Source organism: Talpa occidentalis, unplaced genomic scaffold (genome assembly GCF_014898055.3).
Source record: "Talpa occidentalis isolate TD23 unplaced genomic scaffold, MPIMG_talOcc4v2.1 talOcc4.14, whole genome shotgun sequence".
In the NCBI taxonomy this organism is placed as follows: domain Eukaryota; kingdom Metazoa; phylum Chordata; class Mammalia; order Eulipotyphla; family Talpidae; genus Talpa; species Talpa occidentalis.
In genome coordinates this window covers 38869864-38892795 of record NW_023601433.1, presented here as the reverse complement: position 1 = coordinate 38892795, position 22932 = coordinate 38869864, and the positions used below count along the sequence as shown (strand labels likewise).

General features: G+C 39.2%; 1 protein-coding gene across 3 annotated transcripts in view; it reads right to left on the bottom strand.

Annotated features, from left to right (window-relative positions):
- CNST (consortin, connexin sorting protein) overlaps positions 1-22932 on the bottom strand; it is a 94150-nt gene that overhangs the window by 50481 nt on the left and 20737 nt on the right. For 2 of the 3 annotated variants that reach the window (XM_054694962.1, XM_037510325.2), the window contains one exon: positions 17858-18286. In XM_054694962.1, the coding sequence (XP_054550937.1) occupies positions 17858-18236 (379 nt within the window). In that variant the 5' untranslated portion in view covers positions 18237-18286. Of the gene's footprint in view, positions 1-17857; positions 18287-20051; positions 20178-22932 lie in introns of those variants that run through there. The other variant, XM_054694963.1, reaches the window with a different exon arrangement.

The following is a 22932-nucleotide window of genomic DNA, read 5'->3' as shown; positions in this document are numbered from 1 at the left end:
CACCTCGATTATAAAATTTTCATGAAAATAAGTGAGGCAGTGTGTGCAAAAGGCAAGTATCCTCTCAAACCTGAGCTTGAAAGTAGGTTTTACCACCACTTGAATGAAAAAGGTCACAAGAATCATAAAGCACTTTTTTTAAGTGTTTTTTTTTTAAAGATTTATTTTATTTATGCATACAAGAATGAGATACAGGCCAGAGATGCGGGGGATGAGAGAAGTCACCAAAGACATTGTGGGGAACAGAAAAGGCAGATCAATGGAAATACACTGCTGAGGGGAGCAGTGGGCAAAACAGGAGAGGTCTGCTGTGCCATGTGGGTAGCTCCCTGATAGGCCAGGAATCGAACTCGTATTGCAGTACTGTGTAGCTTCACAGTGCTGTGCTTAATTAACCCCTTGTGCCCCCAGGGAGGCCCCATAAAGCACTTCTTTTCAATTTGAAGAAAAACATTCAGAGGAAAGGGTAAAGCCAATAAAGTTTATCTTCCTACTATGATGGAGAGTAAAGGAATTGTAGAGACTATGTTGGAAAACTATTAATAAATAGGTTTTTAATTATTCAGCAATACTGAGGTTTTGAACATGATTGAACTGACTTTTTTTTTTTTAATAGAGGCATGTTTTATTTATTTATTTGTTTGTTTTGTTTATACATGCACTGGGTACAGTCAGAAGCGCGGGAGGGTGAGAGAATTCACCAGAGCCAGAGCAGGGAGCAGAGCAGGCAGAAGGACCGAAGTACACTGCTGAGGGGAGCAGCGGGCGGCAGGAGAGGTCTGCGCGCCATGTGGGACCCTCCTCTGGTGGCCGGGGAGCAGCCGAGGATCGAACCGGCGCCGCAGAGGCTGCAGGCAGCTTCGCAACCCAATGCTCAACCGCTGCGCCACAGGGGAGGCCCTGAACTGACTTTTAATAAAGTCAACAGCACTAGCATAACTGCAAGTACTTAGCATATTATGAACTGATATGTTCATAATGTACTAAAACATTAAACATATTATTAATAAAGCATTTATGATAAAACACAGATGTTTCAATATTTTCCCATGTGGATTTAAAAATAAATTTGATGTCATTACTTTGGATGTCATAGATCTTCTAAAAAATCTGCTTGAAAAAAATGAAATTATATATGATAAATTAGTGCTAAAATTTCTTTCAATATAAAAATGTTTTCTGGCACATATTTTTTTTCTATTTTTAAAAATGTATTTATGCATATAAGAACTGGGGTGTAGGCCAGAGGTATAGGGGGTAAGAGGATTCACCAGAGACAAAGTGGGGAGCAGAACAGGCAGATCTACTGAGATACTCTGCTGAGGGGTGTAGCGGGGAGACAGGAGCGGTCTGCTGCACCATGTGGGTTAGCTCCCTGGCCAGAGATCAAACTCAGGCCACAGTGGCCGGTGACAGCTTGATAGTGCTGAAACTTTAACCCCTGTGCCACCCTGGCAAATATATTTGTAAGGAGAAAAATGAAAATAAAACATGTATTGCCATATATAATATAAAATTTCCTCTTCACTACAAAGTCTTATTCAATATAAATGAAGGTTAGTTTTACCAGATATAAATTTATATATTATCTTTATGGGACAAAAAACCCAATCTACCTACCTTCTTCTGTGAAAGTCAAATGAGTTATAGTTAAAACTCTCCATTAGGCCATCTGATGATACTATTTACAGATAGATGGTACAGTCAAATTCACAGGTCTAATTTAACACCTGTAAACTTCAACAAGTTCTAAAACAGAGATCACAGTTTACATGTATCTCCTGAGGTTTTATAATTTAAAAAAATGTATAGCTGTCTTGACCAGAGATGACTGATTGAGAAATTTTTATTCGATTTACCATACTACTTGAATGCTGGTGTTGGTTTTATTCAACTTGGAATCTGTCTTTGATAGTAGTGGTCAAGAGACATTTTATGGGGGAATACAGTAGCATTCTTTACCTTAAAACATTAGGACTGTACCCTGTCATGGGTATTCATGTTCTTCCAGCATTGAATCTGCCATTTGTGGATATAACTAAGGGATGTAAGTTCTGTGCATGATAGGGACACTGGTATAACTAGATAATTTACAGACAAAATCTCATGGCTGATACTTTAGGTATTAAGTAATCAAGAGAATGAAAAAATATCACAGACAAAATGGGGATTGAAAAGATTCTACAAAGACGTGTCAAGGCTTAGGTAAAGAAAGCATCAAGGATTATACCTATGACTAAAAAATGACAGTGATGATGTAAGCTAAGCCGACGGGGACATTTGGGAGGATTGGAGAAGGATTATTTAAGGGCTGAATACATTTCAAGTACTGTTCATTACTACTGAGAGTGTACGTATACTATCTATCTTATATGTAGGTTTGTGTGGCTTTAGGGGAAACAAATCTTTTTGTTTATGCTGTTCCCTGTGCCTGTCCTGTCAGCTTTTATTTCATTTTTAGTGAGGTAGCACTGATTTACATTTCTATATTTTGTAAGCATAGGATCCCGATACCCTCTGGTGGGGTGACCACAGAGCTCCCATCACCAAAGCATTCACAGTCCATTGTGCTCACCCCCTACCTTGTACTTGCCGCTGTCCCTAGCCCTCCCACTCTGGATGTCTCAGTTCAGTAGTCTGCTTTCAAGGGCTAATTTCTGAGTTTGTCTTTATCTGACCCTTTGTCTGGTTTCTCTGTATTTCACATATAAGTGACACAATCTGGTATTTGTCTTTCTCCTTCTGACTTATTTCACTTAATTCCATTCATGTTGATATAAATATTGATAGCATGAGTTTATCTTTTTTGATTGCTGAGCAATATTCCACTGTTTACACATACCACATCTTCTTGATCCACTCATCTGTTTTTGGGCACCTAGGCTGCTTTCATACTTTGCCTACTGTAAATAATGCTGCATTGAACATGGGAGTGCAAGTTCCCCTTTGAATTGGTATATTTGTGTTCTTTGAGTAGATAACTTGGTGTGGAATTGCTGGGTCATATGGACTGTTAGCTTGTAAGGGTAGCTTTACCATTGTGTCTTGGCACTCAGCAGAGTGCCTGACAGAGGAGCAGGTACTGAAGTACTTCTTAGGAAATTAGTTGATTGAATGTTAGTATGTATCATGTCATATACTACATGCCCATGTACTATATGTCATTTGCTTCTCACACAAACATTTTAAATTAGTATTACCCACTATAAATGAGTATTATAAAGCATATATGAAGCAACTGAAGCTCATCGAAGATATTAAATGTGAGGGTGTGATCTAAAGTCAGGCTGCCTAGGTTTGAATCCTAAATTGACTGCTTTTGAATTCTTATTTATTTATTTATTTATACAAGCACTAGGTATAATCAGACACTAGGAGGGTAAGAGAATTCACCAGAGCCAGAGGGGAGAGCAGAGCAGGCAGACTGACGAAGTACACTGCTGAGGGGAGCAGCGGGTGGCAGGAGAGGTCTGCGCGCCATGTGGGACCCTCACCTGGTGGCTGGGGATCGAATTGGCGCTGCAGAGGCTGCAGGCAGCTTCGCAACCCAGCGCTCAACTGCTGCGCCACCAGGGAGACCCTGCTTTTGAATTCTTTTGACTGTGGGGAAATCAATCTCTTTAATCTTTAATTTCTCCATCTGTTAAATAGGGATATTGCTTTTTTATATATGTATTTATTTATGCATACAAGAACTGGGGTACAGGCCAGAGGTGGGGGGGTGAGAGGATTCACCAGAGACACAGTGGGGAGCAGAATAGGCAGATCTACTGAAATACAATGCTGAGGGGAGCAGCGGGCAATACAGGAGAGGTCTGTTGCGCCATGTGGGTCACCTCCCTGGAAGGGATCAAACTCATGTTGCAGTGACTGAGGATAGCTTCACAGTGCTGAGACTTAACCCCTTGTGCCACCAGGAGGCCCCAAAAGGGATATTGCTTTATCATCAAAAGGATTCTCCTAAGAAATTGTATGTAGGTAAGAAATAAAGTAGGAGGCAGTAGTATTTATCCACAATTCCGTGACGTCTCTTCTTTCCAGTAAGGTCATCAAGTTTTTGGAAGAAAGGTATTAGGAAACAAAGCTACATTCACTAATTTTATAAAAATACTTTCCTTTACTTAATTTGTTGATGATCCTTTTCACTACAATGAGACTAGATGAAGAATATGTGGGAAAGTTATACCAGCACTCTAAGACAATTACTGAAACCAACCAAACCCCACTACTTCCCTTTAGGGGGAACCATCTACTACTTCTCTCTTTATGTTTCATCTTTGCTGCAGGCAGAATTATCCTCAGAAATATGACTATCAATTCAGAGAAAGGCACATGTGACAATGGTACTGTGGTAAATTATGGTTAAGTCAAACATGAAACAAAATTCCTTTAAACACACTTTACAATTCTGCAAAAGTAAGATAGTATGGAATAATGAATAGGGACTCAATCTAAGTCAGACTCCCTGGGTACAAATCCTGAGCATGTCACTTAATAGCAATATGATTTTCTGCAAGTTATTTAATTTCTCTTTGCTTCAATTCCTCATTATACATTGAAGCTAACTGTAGTACTTACATAATACGGCTGTGGAGAAGATTAAATCAGCTATTCTATACACAGTGGCTGACATACAGTAAGTGCTTGATAAATGCACAAGGACTTTTGTCTTAAAACTCAGTACGCCGCAATCAAATGGAGTTAACATATAACCTTAACAGTAAATTTGGAGCTCTATAAATTTTTTTTATGTGCATGATTTTTAAAATACATAACATTAAAAAGTACATTTTAGCCATCTTGAAATGTGTAATTTGATATTAAATACATTCACACTGTTGTGTAACATCACTCCAAAAAGAAACTCTACCCATTTTAACACTCCCCTGCACCCCCTAGTCCCTGGGAACCTCTATTCCACATTCTGTATCTTTGCTTGTTCTGAGTACCTCGTATTAAGTGGAGTCATGTAATATTTCTCTCTATGTGTCTGGCTTATTTCACTCAGCATAAAGCCTTCATGGTTCATCCATGCTGTAGTATGTATCAGATTATTCCTCTTCAAGGTTGAATGTTTCTATATATTGGGTTGTCGAAAAAGTTACGAAGTATTTTTTCTATGCAAAAATATGCCTTCACTTTTTCAACAATCCAATAATTATAAAAACTTTTTGGCTATTATGAATAATGTTATGAACACTGAAATAGAATTCTTCAGTTTAAGTCCCTGACTCTAGGCTTACTTCTTGCTATGGGAAACTCTAAAAGGGTTTAGTGACAAAAGCAAAATTGTGGAGTAGGCTGCTCCAAACTCCCATCCTTCTACAGAAACATTAAAAAAAAAAAAAAAAAGGGAACTACTAAGATTAATTTTGTCAGGACTCTGGAAAAATAGTCAGAGGCATACAGCAACAAAGTGAATGCTGAATCAAGATAAAGATGATGTAAAACTGGTAGGAAGTCTTTGTTGCATTTTTCCTTGCCCTTCCTCAACCCACTCTCAGCTCAAAAACAGTACTGAAAACAGCAGCCCAAGTTTGGAACCTGTTTGCCTGTTCTGACCTGTCTAGGGATACCTGAAGGAATGATACAAGGTGCTCACCTTTGTTTCACCTAACTCAGAGCATGAAAGCAGCAGGCATTGCTAGAAAATATTGTCATGCAGTCAAAAAACCTGCAGTCACCTGGGGCAAAAAAATTCATTTGAAGCATACAACAGACTGCTAAAAGTCAGGGATTAAAAATTGAGGAGAAAGTTTCTTTGGAAAATCAGTGCATTCACTTGTATACTGAGGAATTTAGAAAGCCAACATATGCCCAGGACAGGAGTGAGGCTTAGAAAAGAAAAGAGAAGGCCTTAAGCTTTCACCACTGATGATCTATAAGTTTAGCAAGAGCAGGAAGTGATGAATGAGGCAGAACTGCAAACAACCTGGTTAAGTATTAAAGGAGCATTCAATCACTCAGCCAGTCCATAAAGAATGGAAAAGGAATACAAGCCATAACTTCAATAATTAAAAACAACTAACTGGGCAAGAGGGAGAGTATGATTTCTAGATTTTGGAAAATATCAGAAATAAATCTTAATATACAATTTACATAGTTACATTCTAAACTCTGTACGCTGCTCTTCTTTTTCTTCCTACATTTCTTCAAAGGTTCTGGTTAGCGCTCTGAAAATAGAAGGGAGGGTGCTCACCATTTAAATATCAGTGGGTTGGCTAAACACATTTAAGTAATAAAAAGAAAATATTCTTTTGTTTTCCACAACACTAGGCTCTAGTGCTATAAATGAGATTAATTTTAAATTAGTCACTTTCTTCTGATCTCACCTGGGGTCAAAGGGATATCTTAAGTAACAATGGCACAATTACCATTTGTTCCACGTGGCACAGTCCCCTTGTGCCCTCAGGTGATAGTCTTTGCCCCCAAAGATGCCAGCACAAGGCTGGGGATAGAGGTCAGGCTGCAGTCAGTCACCCAAGGAGAATGACATGACTTCTCAACCTCACTCTTCATAATTTGATTGCTAAAGATTAAATAAAGTGATATACAACGGTCACCCAGCACTGAGTAGGTACTCTCAGTGGTTGCACTGGTGTAGAAAGAGTGATTTCAATGCCAATATGGGGATGAAAAGGCATAAAAACAGTCACTGGATTTTATTTTAAGTGGCATCTTGAAAGTTACCATTAATACTTTAGTACAGTCTAAAGGGGACAGGATGCAAATAAATGGTTTGAAAGAGGACTCCTTTCTTTAGCTAAATCACCTACGTCTTAAGTGCTTTAGTCGGAATACCCTATCATAGCAGAATCTGAAGGACAGCAACCTATAAACCTTCTAAAGACTATTCCTTATTATCTTCTGGGGCAGATGCCAGAGTGCCAGAGAGGGCATTTTTCCTGAGTAGCATTTTTGTTTTGTTGAGCTCTACTTGCTCATTAAAAATTTCAATGATCCTGGGCCTCCCCAGTGGCGCAGCGGTTGAGCGCTGGGTTGCGAAGCTGCCCGCAGCCTCTGCAGCGCCGGTTCGATACCCGGCTGCTCCCCGGTCACCGGAGGAGGGTCCCACATGGCGCGCAGACCTCCCCTGCCGCCCGCTGCTCCCCTCAGCAGTGTACTTCGGTCCTTCTGCCTGCTCTGCTCTCCGCTCTGGCTCTGGTGAATTCTCTCACCCTCCCGCGCTTCTGACTGTACCCAGTGCTTGTATAAACAAAAACAAACAAACAAATAAATAAAAACATGCCTCTATAAAAAAAAAAATTTCAATGATCCACAATGAGAGATGTCTAGATCTGTAAGTTTTCCTTAGTTGTTTTTTTTTTTTTTTTTAAATATTTATTTATTTATTTTTACAAGTACTGGGTACAGTCAGAAGCGCAGGAGGGTGAGAGAATTCACCAGAGCCAGAGCAGGGAGCAGAGCAGGCAGACTGACTGAAATACACTGCTGAGGGGAGCAGTGGGCACGGCAGGAGAGGTCTGCGCGCCACGTGGGACCCTCGCCAGTGTCTGGGGATCAAACCAGTGCTGCAGAGGCTTGCAGGCAGCTTAGCAGCCCATCGCTCAACCGCTGAGCCAACAGGGGAGGCCCCAGGTTTTCCTTAGTTTTTAAGCACCTCTGCTTCCAGCCAGACTATGCTGAACTCAAAGCCCATTATTTTCTCCTTTGGCATAAAAGACTTTATTGGGATACACACTTGTCTAAGTATCCTGAACTCAGGATTTGGATATTACAGATAAACAGAGGATCTGGAAAAGCACTTCAAGGAATAAACTTCATGAAACTCATAAAAAATTTAACGGGTCTCCCTGGTGGGACAGGGGTTCAAGACACAGTGGTAGCAAGCTATCGCCAGCCACTGCAGCTTGAGTTTGATCCCTGGGCTGGCCAAGGAGCAACCCACATGGTGCAGCAGACCTCTCCTATCTCACCCACTGCTCCCCTCAGCAGTGCATTCTGGTAGATCTGCCTGTTCTGCTCCCCATTCTCTCTGGTGGGTCCTCTCACCAGCCCCCTACCCCGCACCTCTGGTCTACACCCCAGTTTTTTTATGCATAAATAAATCAATCTTAAAAATAAAAAAGAAATTTAACAAATGCATGCTCATGAAGGCTCTCATGAAAGCTATTTAAGGCAGGAGCCTCCACCTCCACTGACTCAGGTTGTTAAAGCAGGTAATCTCCAGGGCCAGTTACACCCTTTCTATCACAGCACTTACAGCTATTCCCTCAAGTAACACCTCTTTCTAGACTTTGCTCCAGGGTGTTTTCAATTCATATTCAAGGCACAATTAGTACACACAAATATTGCTGCAAGATTTGGACTCTAAATTATGTGTACTATGTCAACTAGCACCAGTGTTTTGATTCCCTAATTTTGTTGTTAGTTTACACATTTACTAAAAACTCAAATATCTAAAGGATTTCTCCCAGCATGCAACCACTTATGCTAATTTTAACTTTTCTTGCAGATCTACAGACAACTCAACCACCAAAATTTCAAAGGGAATTAATTTTTTTTATTAGAAGTATACTAACTGTGCTAGTGTCAAATAAGTAAATTTACCCTATTTTCCAGTACTACTATAAAAACTATTTAAGATTGGAAAGTTTGACTTTCACAGTAAAGAAATGAGAAGACATGGTCCCTAAACATTTGATCTAAATTCATGATTCCATGAAGCTCTTGAGTTCAGTGAAATCAGTAACAAAATATTCTTAGTAAAATAAGGATAAGTTTTCAGTCAAGCCTGTGCTAATTATTGATATATGTAACTGTTTAAACATGCATAAGAATTCCTGGAGGTGCATATTTCTCCAATTTTTTCTTTTATGTATACATATATAATATCAAATCGAAGGGTCTTGAGAGATACAGCCGGTTTCCAGACATACTTTGGAAGGCGAGATTGACAGGAATTCTCTTCTTTTTCCCCTTCTTTCTATATAGATACCATACTTTTAAGAGCAAGACCAAAGTCATGAAAAAAGGGCCTACTTCAGGGCCCTTGCTGAACTCTGAGACACTGCCATTCTCCAGGCAGACCAAGGAAAGTAGCTTCTGAGATGGCCCCAGTGATCCCTACCTCTCAGTATTTGTGTCCTTATATAATCCCCTCCCAGTAAGTATGGGCTAACCTAGAACAAATGGAACATGGCCGAAGTGATGAAATGTCACTTAAAATTAGGTTGTAATGAAAAGTGTTGTTTCTGCTTCTTTTTTTGATATGAGCCATTCTTACTTGTATAAGGTGGTATCTCAGTGCGGTTTTGAGTTGCATTTCCCTGATGATAAGGGATGTTGAACATTTTTTCATATGCCTGTTGGCCATTTACATTTCCTCTTTGGAGAAATGTTTTTTAAGTTCTTCTGCCCATTTCTTGACTGGATTGTTTATTTTGTTTTTGGTGAGCTGTGTGAGTTCTTTGTAAATCTTTGTGATCAGTCCTTATCAGTTGAATGGAATGCTAAGATTTTTTTCCCAATCAGTGGGGTGTCTCTCTGTTTTGGTTAATGTCTCTTTGTACAGAAGCTTTTCAGTTTGATGTAATCCCAGGTGTTTATCTTTGCCTTCACTATCACTGCTTTGGGTGATGAGTCTTTAAAGATGTTTCTGAGATGCATGTCTTATAGTGCTTTACCTATATTTTCTTCTATATATTTTATGGTTTCAGGTCTTATGTCCAGTTCTTTTTTTTTTTAATATTTAGTTTTTTTTAAAGATTTATTTTTATTTATTTATGCAAGCACTGGGTACAGTCAGAAGCGCAGGAGGATGAGAGAATTCACCAGAGCCAGAGTGGGGAACAGAACAGGCAGACTGACGAAGTACACTGCTGAGGGGAGCAATGGGCATGGCAGGAGACGTCTGTGCTCCATGTGGGACCCTCGCCGGCGGCCGGGAATCGAACCGGTGCTGCAGAGGCTGTGGGCAGCTTCGCAGCCCAGCGCTCAACCGCTGCACCACTGGGGGAGGCCCTGTGTAGTTCTTTTATCCATGTTGAGTTGATTTTTGTGCACAGTGAGAGGTAGTAGTCTAGTCTCATTTTTTTGCATGTGGAGGTCCAGTTTTCGCAGCACTGTTTATCGAACAAACTGTCTATGTTCCATTGTATATTCTTTGCTCCTTTGTCAAAGATTAGTTCTCTAAAGAGGAAATTCAAATGGCCAACAGGCATATGAAAAAATGTTCAACATCCCTTATCATCAGGGAAATGCAAATCAAAACCACACTGAGGCACCACCTTACACCAGTAAGAATGGCACATATCAAAAAAACAAGCAACAACAGATGTTGGCAAGGATGTGGTGAAAAAGGAACTCTCCTGCATTGCTGGTGGGAGTGCAAACTGGTCCAACCACTATGGAAAGCTGTCTAGAGCTTCCTCAGTCTACTAAAACTGGAGCTACCATACGACCTAGCAATTCCACTCCTAGGGATCTACCCAAAGAACACAAAAACATTGATTCAAAAGAACACCTGTACCCCTATGTTTATTGCAGCACTATTTACAATAAGTAAAACCTGGAAACAACCCAAATGCCCAAAAACAGATGACTGGATCAAGAAGATGTGGTATATATACACAATGAAATATTATTCAGCAATTAAAAAAGATAAACTCACACCATTCGCAGCAACATGAATTGAGCTAGAAGGAATTATGCTCAGTGAAATAAGCCAAAAGGAAAAAGAAAAATATTGGATGGTTTCACTTATAACAGGAATATGGGGGAGCCAAATAAGACATCAGTGTAAAAAAAATTAATAACAGTACAAAACACAACAAAGCAAAACCAGACAATTATAAACCAGAGACATCCTGCAGGGGAGGGGGGGGAGGGAGGAGCACACGGGACTGAGGTGATGGTGCGTGGGTGCCTTGGGGAAGGAAATTCTATGGGGACTCAATCTGAGGGGGTGGGGGGAAGCAAATATTGTTTAAAAATTTAAAAAAAAAGAAAAGAAAGAAAAGTGTTGTTTCTAACTGGGGTGCTCTCTCTGGGGTAGCTTTCTGTGGGGGGAAATCAGGTGGCATGTTTTAAGGTTCTCTAAAGCAAACCACATGGGGAGAGGCCTGCCATGTACCACATGTGTGAGCCAGGAAGTATATTTTTAGGCCCACTCCAAGCCTAGAGGCCTGGCAAACAGCTTAACAACCTCAGGAGATGCTTGAGTCAGAGGCACCAAGCTAACCATGCCGAGATTCCTGACCCATAGAAAGCATCAAATAATAAATGTTTGTTGTTTTGCACTGTGGCTTCCAATTTGTTGTCTTGGATACCCACTTTGAGGGATGCTAGCTGCCATGTCAGGAGGACACCGAAGCAGCCCTGTAGAGGGATCCACATGGTGAGAAGCTGGGGGCCCAGTCAACAGCCAGCAGCTGCCTGTCAACCATGTGAGTGAGCCACCATGAGAGTGGAACATTTAGCCCTGGTGGCACCTTCGAATGACTGCAAAGGCCATGTTGAATGAATCCTCACCAGGGACACCAGGACCTGTACCGCATGCTGACCCACTGAAATAATGATATAGTAAATGTTTACTATTCATTTAAAAAAAAGTTTGTTGTTTTTATCCACTTTATTTTTGGGATATTTGTATAATTAATACAAAAACTATGCAAAAGTCTTCAATTTTCTATTTTCTTATTATATTGTTATTCCCTTCCATGTTTGTGGGTTTTTTTAAAGATTTATTTATTTATACATAGAAGAAGCGGGGTACAGGCCAGAGGTGCTGGGGGTAAGAAGATTCACCAGAGACAGAGTGGGGAACAGAACAGGCAAACTGACCGAAATACACTGCTGAGGGGAGCAGTGGGCGAGACAGGAGAGGTCTGCCGCACTATATGGATATCTCCGTGGCTGGCCGGGATTGAACTTGCACTGCAGAGGCTGAGGACAGCTTCACAGCACTGCGCTCAACCGCCTGTGCCACCAGGGAGGCCCCATTTTTGTGTTTTCAATTGCAGCAAGTATTATTCCCAATGCTCCGAGAAAAAGACCAGTCTGTTTAAGAGCTAGAGGGTGGCAGGATGTACATTTCTACCATTCTTGCTATCATGTTAGGGTTATTCTTAGAAATACGTGATATGTTACTCCAAACTATTAATTCCCAACAGAGCTTTCTCCTAATGGGTTTTCATTAGCAGCACAGTTCCAGATCAAATTGCTCTTCTATTCAACACACACTGAACCTGGGTCAGTTCCATAAGCAAGCAGTGTTCTCTCCTGCGCCAAGGCACAGCTCCAGGAATTGACTTCAAGCACTATGCACCTTTGTAATAATTCTAATATTTAGTACCTGCTTGCTCACTAAACTCCACAAGGAGTCCATAAGGGCAAGGGGCATGATCTGTCTTGTCATCATTATATTCCCACTGCCTGGAAAATGTTTACACATCAGGAAAACAATAAAGGCTGGTGAACTGCCATTATTAATCTGATCAAGAGAACCTCACTGATTAGCACACATAGGATTCTGCTACACAGAAAACAAATTTGGCGGGCCTCCCTGGTGGTGCAAGGGGTTAAGATGCAACCTATGAAGCTATCTTCAGCCACTGAAGCACCAGTTCGATCCCCGGCCAGGGAGATACCCACATGGTGCAGCAGACCTCTCCTGACTCACCTGCTGCTCCCCTCAGCAGTATGTTTCAGTCAATCTGCCTGTTCTGCTCTCTAGTCTGTCTCTGGTGAATCCTTCCACCCTCCCACCCTCCGCACCTCTGGCCTATACCCCAGTTCTTATATGCATAAATAAATAAATCTTTTTAAAAAATTAAAAAAAAAAAAGAAAACAGAAATATTGTGATATATCTTCATTAGGAGCCCTGTATTCACATGCTATTTCTTCTCTTGCCAAGATGACAAAGCACTTCGTAGGTAAAATCTTAACCTCCTCATTTGTAAAAATTAAGGGGTTAGAATAAGGTTTTTTTTTTAAGGTAATATTAGTTTACATCATTGTTTGTGTTTTACAAGTATAGGATCTCTCCCCTCCAGTGCTGCTACCACACACGTCCACCACCAAAACATGCACAGTCCTCCACCATAGTCCCCTGGGCTCCTTCCCGACCTTGCTCTAGCCCTTCTCCACCCCTTCCTCCTCTGGTAGCCTCTGTTCTATAGTCAGCTTTCCAAGGTTAATTCTTAGTTTGGTTTTAAGTTAAACCTGTGGTTTCTCTATAGTCCATATATAAGTGACATATAATGTAGGTCTCTTTTAAGATCCTTTCTAGTTCTCCCAAACCTACATTTAATTCTTCCAAACCTACATGGCTAGCCAAGATCACAGTGTATGAAAATTCAGACCAACTGCCTATTCAACATGTCCACTTATATGTGTAAGTGGACACCCCCCACATCACCATATGGCCCTCTTCTCAGCCCCCACCTCACTTCCTTGTTTCTCTGTATCCCCACACTCTGTAAGAGGTATTATCATTCACTTGGTGCTGAAGTCAGACAACTGGGGGTTAGTCTGAACTCTTTTTTCATACCTAATCTATGATCCAGTCCAGACAATTTCACCTGCTTAATCACTATCAATTAACTTATCTCTTTGCAGTCCCACAGCAACTCTCTTGGTACAGAGAGATAACAGATCAAGAAAGAGGTTCAAAGAAATGTGTTACTTTTCTAAGGTTACACAGGTAGAAACAGACAGAGCCAATATTCAAATGCAGTCTTCGTTATCACTTCGCTGGCCTGACTCCAGTATACAGATCCATTTCCAAGGTTTGTTTTCCTTTAGTTTTCATGTCCTCGTCCTCTCCCCGCTGACCACACTGTGAAGGCCTCTGAGGGCACTGTACAGCAGCAAGTCGGAAGGATCTTTTCTGTTTCTATGTGCTGCCATCCCTGGCTTCCAGTCATTTGCTTAACTGTTTTTTGTCAAATGCTTAGATACTATGGCTACAGAGTAAAGTATATTACGGCAATTATCAGGCATTTAATCTGAATGTGTTTATTCCAACCATACAAAATTTATAAGCCAACAGTTGCCAGGGACTGGGAGAAAGGAGAAACTGGAAGTGACTGCTAATGGGTTCAGGATTTCATTCATGGGGAGATAAAATGTACTAGAATTAGATATCTGTAATGGTTGTACAACTTTGTGAATACACAGAAGCCACTAAGTTTTACTTCTTATAAGGTAAATCTGATGGCATGCAAATTATATCCCAACTTTTTAAACTGTGGCTAAAATCAAAGAATTAAATGTTAACAAGTATTAGAGAAGATGCTGAAAAATTGTAATCCTCAAATATTGCTGGCGGTAACATAAAATGGTTTAGTCACCTTGGAAAACAGTTTGGCAAACTGTTATCTACACAGATACTTTAAGATCTAGCAATTCTTCTCTTAGACATAACCACCAAAAAAAAAACCAAAAAGGGAAAGAAAACATGTCTATTTGTAAGAAATTGTGCATAGGAGCATTATTCGTAATTGCCAAAAAGCAGACACAGCCCAAATGCCCATGAATGGATAAATGAAATGTGATATATCCATGCAATGGAAAATTAACATGAGTGTATCTTGAAAAATTATGCTAAGTGAAAGGAGTCAGTCATAAAAAATACATACTGTGTGATTCTATCTATATGAAATATCCAATGTAGACAAATCTATACTGAAAGAAAGCTAATCAATGTTTGCCTTGTGCTAGTGTTCACAGGGAAATGAGGAATGACTGCTAAGTGATGGGTTTCTTTCTGTAGCAATGAAAATGTTCTAAAATTGACTGGCAATGGTTGCACAGCTTTGTAGGTATATCAAAAATCATTGAATTGTACACTTTTAAGAGGAGAAGTGTATGGTAGGTGAAAATACCTCAATAAAGCTGCCAAAATGTATAAGCCCATTTTCATTAGTTTTCACATTAATATTTACCTTATAGCATGTTTTAACTGTAGTGAAAATTTGATGGAATAAGGCTGAATCCTGCTTGGTTGACTATTAAGGTGATTAAATTCTCTTATGGGAAGAAAAGTCTGTAATATGACAGCTGGAAGACTCAGGGGCCACATTCAAGTCTTTAGAAATGCTACTTCCATAAATTCTATAAATAATGACATGTCCCCTAATGTTATTGCTCCCTTTGTCCCCACCCCTTGCCCCGGTATTAGTCTTTGGATTCATGAAAAATTACTATAAATTGAACTAGGTAAGGGAGCATGAAGCGTAAATACATTTACCTTAATGAATGTTTCCAAAAAGGTTGAGAGAACCCCAACCTAGAAAAAACTTACTTTGGTTTGGAACTGGAATTGAATATCACACTTTATGTCATTTCACATTTGAGAATCTATTCTATTGTTAGTAAAGTACTCATCTGCAAAAGTATGAAGCTTTATTTAATTAGGATCTTAGAATTTCACAATAAAAAAGAATAGTAAATATGTTCATGTTTTGACTCCTTAACATAAAATCTTTACATTGTTAGTTTTGATATGGAGAATGGATTAGAAAGAAGGAGGGTCATATCTTTATGAGGTTTCTTTTTTTTTTTTTTTACAGCACAGCAAAAGATACTGCTGTTGAATTATGGGGTTAGGGATGAAGAGACGCAGAGCAAGAGAGGTCACCAGGAGATATAAACTTGTACCTGGTGACTGGATATGTAATTCAGAGAGGACAGACTTAAGTCATCTTTCTCCCCAAAGAATCCTAAAGCTTCCCATTTTAAATCCCTTCAAGGTCCAGAAAGGATAATTCTACCCTCAAAACAATCAGTCTATTCAGTATAAAATTCTTTTGCTGCTAAGCTAGAACAAAAATTTTTCTGTACATATAAAAAAACTCTATCAATACTAGATGTGAATCACCAAATTTTAATAAAGTTTAAATTATGCCATCTCTGTTCAGAAATCTAAGAATTTCACAGCTCAGGAAAGAACTTTATAGGTATATGTAGATAAATATGAGCATATAGTTGAGGAGACTGAAGTATAGAACTGAGTTTTAGCAAGTGACCTAGAACCAGGAGATTTGAACTTAGGTTTTCCATCTCCTAAATTAGTCTTCTTAAACTCTTAAACTTATTTCATACAAGACATGCAAAATAACTTTAAAAATTAACTATATAGGGCCTCCTCAGTGGCACAGTGGTTGAGCGCTGGGTTGCGAAGCTGCCCGCAGCCTCCGCGGCGCCAGTTCAATCCCCGGCTGCTCCCCGGCCACCAGAGGAGGGTCCCACATGGCGCGCAGACCTCTCCTGCTGCCCGCTGCTCCCCTCAACAGTGTACTTTGGTCCTTCTGCCTGCTCTGCTCCCTGCTCTGGCTCTGGTGAATTCTCTCACCCTCCCGTGCTTCTGACTGTACCCAGTGCATGTATAAACAAACAAACAAACAAATAAATAAAACATGCCTCTTTAAAAAAAAAAATTAACTATATAGAGGCTCTTCTTAAGTTTTACAAGTCACATATTTCAAATATATTAGGGGGATGGTAATTCTCTCTCTCTCACTCTCTCGATATATATATATATATATATATATATATATGTATGTATGTATGTATCTGCTCAATGGATAAGTACTAAATAACTTTAAATTATATAACCATACCCAGGGAAGTTAGAAGGAAGGAATAAGAGGAGTCATAATCTTGAAGCTGTGACTGAACAATATACATATACAACTAGGTTTCAGTCCTTAAAAGTATGACAAGATCATATTAGAGAGACAATCAAATTGCACTTGAATTGTACAGTTAGAGAACAAATCAATTTATATACAAATAACACTGTATACATCATCTGTTTATCCTTAGACCTTTTAAAAAAATGCTTTCATATTGTTTGTCAGATTACTTTAATTTGCCAGATGTCTGCTAAGGAAAAGCAAAAACAAAGAGATCAGTTAACTGGAAAGTCAAAGTATGTGTTATATTAAAATGTTATCAAATTACCTTACTGAACTAAGAAGGATTTGTATAAACTATAGTTTCATATTTTATTCCAAGTAAACAAATACAAATAAAAAATAGGATGTGGACAGACTGACTATATTTCCAATGAGTCAAAACAGAAGAAAGCAGGTAAGAGAAGATGAGCCACTTTCATTCACTAGAGACTTAGGCAAAGAATGCTGCTGTGGATGATATGATGTTACATTAAGGAGTCCTAGTCTATGATGTACTAGAACTCTACTGTCCCGCAAGTTTATAATCAAAAGTAACCAGAGGCTTCCTTTTCCAAGGGTGCCCACTGATTCAGGCAAAAAGGCCCAAAGCTCCAAATTTTAACTGCCAAACTATAAACCAAATGAGAAATACTCTGACTTGCTTTATTACTTGTAGGCAAAGTAATACAGAAAATTAAACCTAGATGTCATGTACAATATTGGTATATGTATTAATACATGTTAATGTATATTTTTCACCAACTGAGTAAGATGGAAAGATCTTTTAGAGAGGTTAAGTAAGATGCTATTAGCACATAAACTCACAGGTTAAAGATCAAAACCACAGTGGTGACAGAGGAAATTTTTCAGCTTGATATTGGTAGAAAATGGTCTAATTCATAAAGGAAAGAGACTATACATATTTAAAGTAGCTAGTGCAAAAACATGTACAAAGAATGTCAATTCTTTGCAGTATAAGCAGTTCACATTACTAGAAGTGGCCATAAAGAAGTGGTTCAATTATGGTATGCCCCTACAATGTAACACCATGGAGACACGTTACAATCCTGGCATACTGCACAGCTGGATCTATATGTGCTAATGCAAAACTAGCTCCAGAAGATATTAATAGAAGAAGAGCAAGATATAGGACAGTATAGGACAGCAACATTATTTTTAATCAATATTGCAATAAATAGATATTTTAAAATACCTTGTGGTATCTTCTTAGCTGTGCTTCTTTTGCTTCTTGAACTTCTTTTTCCAGGTATTTTTTTATCCTTTCCTAAGAAAGCCTGTCCATCTCTGGAGCCTTCACAAGGAGTGTTTTCTGAGTTTTCACTTGCAGCCACCTCACAGCTAGGTGTGCAACTTTCATTATTGTTGAGACAGTCTTGCTCAGACACTCGAGGTTTGCCCATTGCACTGTCACTGCTGCTCAGATGTTCATACCTGTCCCCATCAAGTTGATTTTCATTTTCATCTGATGCAGAAGGCAAGTGTGTTCCTAGACTTTCCACGCTGTCACCAGAATGACACCCATCTTGTGGTTCTATCTGCAGATTACATGTAGGAGTTTTGCTGTCATCCATTAGAGCATCTTTTGTTGAACCATTTAAGTTTCATTAAAGTCCTTCCATGTCTACAATGACAAAAAGGAAAAAACTACTTCATTTTCTCAGTTTTAGATTTTTAGTGATCACTGATTTTCCTCTTCTTTTGGGTGGTTTTACTTTAAGTAAAAGTAGGGAAGGAAGAAAATGGCTGAAGTTCATTGTTACCACTTCTTTCCACTTTAACTCCACTCAACCTCACCTAGTTTTTGCTTGAATATAAGTTTCTCAACCCTAGCAACAACATTTATCAGCTGTGGAGTTAGTCCAAATTCTATCCTAGACCTACTAAATCAGAATCTCTGAGAATGTAGTCTGGGTACTGATAAAATATTTAAAAGCTCTCTAAGAGATTCTAATGTACATTGTATATTGGGACCACTGCCTTAATGAAAGAAATTACTGATTAAATGAGTTTCTGTTAATATCAGTCAGTCTTAAATACTTACCAGACAAGTGAAAGTTAGGTAAGTAAATTTTTTCTTTTTTTTTAAATTTTCTCAAATTTATTTTTGCCTAGAAGAACTGGGGTAAGGCCAGAGGTGCGGGGAATGAGAGGATTCACAGAGACAGAGTAGGGAGCAGAACAGGCAGATCTACAGAAATACACTGTTGAGGGGAGCAGCAGTTGAGACAGGAGAGGTTGGCTGTGCCATATGTGGCTATCTCCCTGGCTGGGATTCAAACTCAGGCTATAGTGATGGTAGCTGGCCACCAGGGAAGCCCCTTTGTTGTTCATTTTTGTACAATGTTTGATTTCTTCTCTCAGGTGGTGTCCCCATAAAATTACCACCCAAAACACCCACGAACTGTTACCATATGCCATTCATGACAACATGGATGGAGCTGGAAGGGATAATGCTCAGTGAAATAAGTTAGAAGGAAAAAGAAAAATATCAGATGCTTTCACTTATAGGAGGAATTTAGGGAAGCCATCCAAGGGGTCAGGGAAAAAAGGGTAAAAAAATAAATAAATTGTCCAAAGAGAAGCAATATACAATAGGAAAATATTTAGATATTTTTAAAATAAATTGAGAAAAGGCATGTGGGGGGGTATCTGGGTAGTATATATTTATACTATATTCTTATTATATCTTTTACTTCCTAAAAATAAGCCTTGAAAAAGTACTTTAGAATTGTCAGGAAATTTCTTCTTCCATGCAATTAAGAAAATAAAAAAGGAGGATCCTGATTAACTTTAGGCTATCTAATTTTGAGTTAGAAGACTCTAAATTTAGAGTTGGTAGATATAAACTACTCCAGGGAATCCGCTAACATTTTAAAGATCTACCAATTAGATTCCAAGCCATTGATCAATCATGTTTCATCCCTTCTTTATCATCTAAAAGTACACTGCATTTTAAGGAAAATGATGACAGTCAGATTTAGATATGTTTTTATGCGCGTCAAGCATTACTTTGAGTGTGAATCAAATATGATATTCCAGTAGTTCTGAGGGGAAAAAAATCTCCACGATAAGACTTTTAAAATTCTTCATATTAATAGACAGAAATGCTTACTCGTTAGAAACATATAAACTACAATCCTGTAAAACATGGAAAGTGCAAAATAAGACATTAAATTACACTGAACGTAATTAATCCCACTAAACTGTACATTTAAAAATGCATGTTACATGTATTTACATGTATTTTTTATCACAATAAATGTAGTGAAAATATTTTTTTTTTAAAGATTTGTTTATTTATACAAGAGCTGGGGTAGAGGCCATAGGCACGGGAGGGTGAGAGGATTCACTAGAGACAGAGCAGGGAGCAGAACAGGCAGATGTACCGAAAGCACTGCTGAGGGGAGCAGTGGGCAAGACAGGAGAGGTCTGCTGCGCCATGTGGGTTTCTCCCTGGCCAGCCGGGAATCGAACACGTGCTGCAGAGGCTGCGGACCGCTTCACAGCGCTGCGCTCAACCTGCTGTGCTACCAGGGAGGCCCTGAAAATAAATTTATATAGCTAAGTAGGACAAAATGTCAATCCTTAAAACCTAGTACCCTCAGTTGTTTTCTAATGTAAGTATCAAGGAACATGTATTTGCAATTGCAAGTATAAAGGTTTTACACTTTTACCTGGAAGAGACACAGAGGTCACAAGCCAAGGGAGATGGCGGGAAGCAGAAAACAGTTTAGAGCATCTAAAACACCTGCTGAGTTTCTATCATGCATTACAAACTGTGCCAGGCACATTACAGACCTTACTTCTAATCCTCCAACCAAGTCTACATGGGAGGTATTTTAAATGAAGAGTCTGAGGTTTGCAGAGGCAAAAATAACTTGTTTAAGATCATATTCCTGGAAAGAAGTGGAAATGGAGTGAAAGTAGGTTTCCTTACTTGAACACCATGTAGTCAGTAGAACAGCTGATAGCACAGGCAGATTGAGACTCAAATTCCTCCTACGCCTTTTAACAAAATGTGGGTATTACCTGAGGCAAGTTTCCTAGCATCTTCAAGTTTCAATTTTCTCATTTGTAAAAGTGGAAAACTGTAATACCCACCTCAAAGTGTCATTTTTAGAGGCTTTGACAACACTGCAGGGAAAGCACTTAACAAAGTGCTTGGTCACAGTGAATGCTCAATAAAAGTTATCTATTTTTACTCTCAAGAAATCTCACAGGCTGGCATTAAATACTGGAGGTCTACTCAAGTGAGTCTGTAGCCTTACTATAAATTCAGAAACAGTTTTTCCAGGCCTCTTAGTAGTGATTAGGCTCTTGATGATAGGCTAATGTGAACCAGTATCATTTGAGAATACTTAAGTATTGATTTATGATGGGGACATCTCATTCAGTTCCTGGAATGCTGAAACATCTGTTCTGCACACTCTGTTTCAAATGATTAAGAGAGCTAGAAATTAGTGATTAAGGCTCGTTGGTGAGTATAAAATTACAGATCACAATCACAGCCTTGTGGAGTGTCAGTATCATATATCAGGCCCTAAGATAAACTTTTCAGGCCAATACTCTTATTCAATTCTCACAATTGTATTAGCTGTAAATAATTTTAATTCCACTACACTAATGAAGCAGCTAAGTCTCATATCTCGTCAAGTCACTAAGCTGGTAAATTTAGACATGGAATTTGGGTCAGTTATGATCTTGAGGTCACAATCTTAATCATTATGCTCCATGGACAACAGGAAGAAAGTAGCTGAAAGAATGTTCCACTCCAGCTGTGTTATACCCTAATGAAGAATCTCCACCCTACAACAGGAGACACATCTCTAATGATCAAGAAGTTCAGGTTCCCTGGAAGTGCTGGATCCATACAATATACCCATTCCCATATAGCCTCTTCTGTTTAGAACTTCAAAAAAGGATACATTAATATACTATTAAAAGTATTCCTTGCACTTGGCTTAAAAGCATTTTACCTCCCTAAAACCTGGAAACAATCCAAATGGCCAAAACCGATGACTGGATCGAGAAGATGTGGTACATATACACAATGGAATACTATTCAGCAATCAAAAAGATAAACTAATGCCGTTCACAGTAACATGAGTGGAGCTACAAGGAATTATGCTCAGCAAAATTAGTCAGAAGGAAAAAGAAAAATATCGGATGGTTTCACGTATGGGAGGAATACAGGGGAACCAAATAAGACATCAGGGTCAAAAAATAATAAGACAAAACACAGCAAAACAAAATAAAAAGAAACAGGCAATTATAAACTTGAGACAGGGCCTCCCCGGTGGTGCAGCAGTTGAGCACCATGCTGCAAAGCTGTCTGCAGCCTCTGCAGCGCCGGTTCAATTCCCCGCCAGCCAGGGAGAACCCCACACGGTGCAGCAGACCTCTCCTGCCTCGATCGCTGCTCCCCTCAGCAGTGTACTTCGGTCCTTCTGCCTGTTCTGCTCCCCGCTCTCTCTGGTGAATTCTCTCACCCTCCCATGCTTCTGACCTGTACCCCAGTTCTTGTATAAAATAAATAAATAAATCTTTAAAAATATATATATATAAACTTGAGACATCCTGCAAGGGAGGGGGAGGGAGAAGAAATGGAGGGAGGGAGGAAAAGAGGGAGGAACACAGGGGAATGTGGTGATGGTGCATGGGTGAACACTGTTTAAAAATGAACAATGATGTAAAATATATATAAATAAATTTAGGAAAAAACTGCAAAGATAATCCTAAAAAAAAGCATTTCACCCCTTACTATTCTGTGATGGCATAATTAGTTTAATTCTCTAAAGTTAACTTTGTGAACTACTTTCTAACATTAAGCTTTATGATCTTGCCAAGGATGAATGTTCTATAATTATTCTTACAAGACAACTACTAATTCTTCAAGGCCTGGCTCAAAAGTCCCTCCAATTTGCCTCTCCTGACTTCTTCATTCCAAAAACCCCATACTTAACATACTTCTTTAAAGCACTCAAGAGTCCTTCCTGAATACTGCTCTGCACTGTGTTTCTACATAAGGTACCTATAAATACTGCTCTGCGCAGTATATTTCTGCATATGTGTTCTATTAGATTTAAATCAATTGAATATTCATAAACCAGCCACAGATAATTTGTATTCTTCACAATGTCTGGCCCTGGGTCTCGTACTTATTAGATATATAAGGAGTAAATGAATCAGTTCTCTATATTTTCTCTCTGAAAAACAGAAAGTCAGATACACAGAATCCTACCCACTACCCTGTTCCTACTCTGAAAG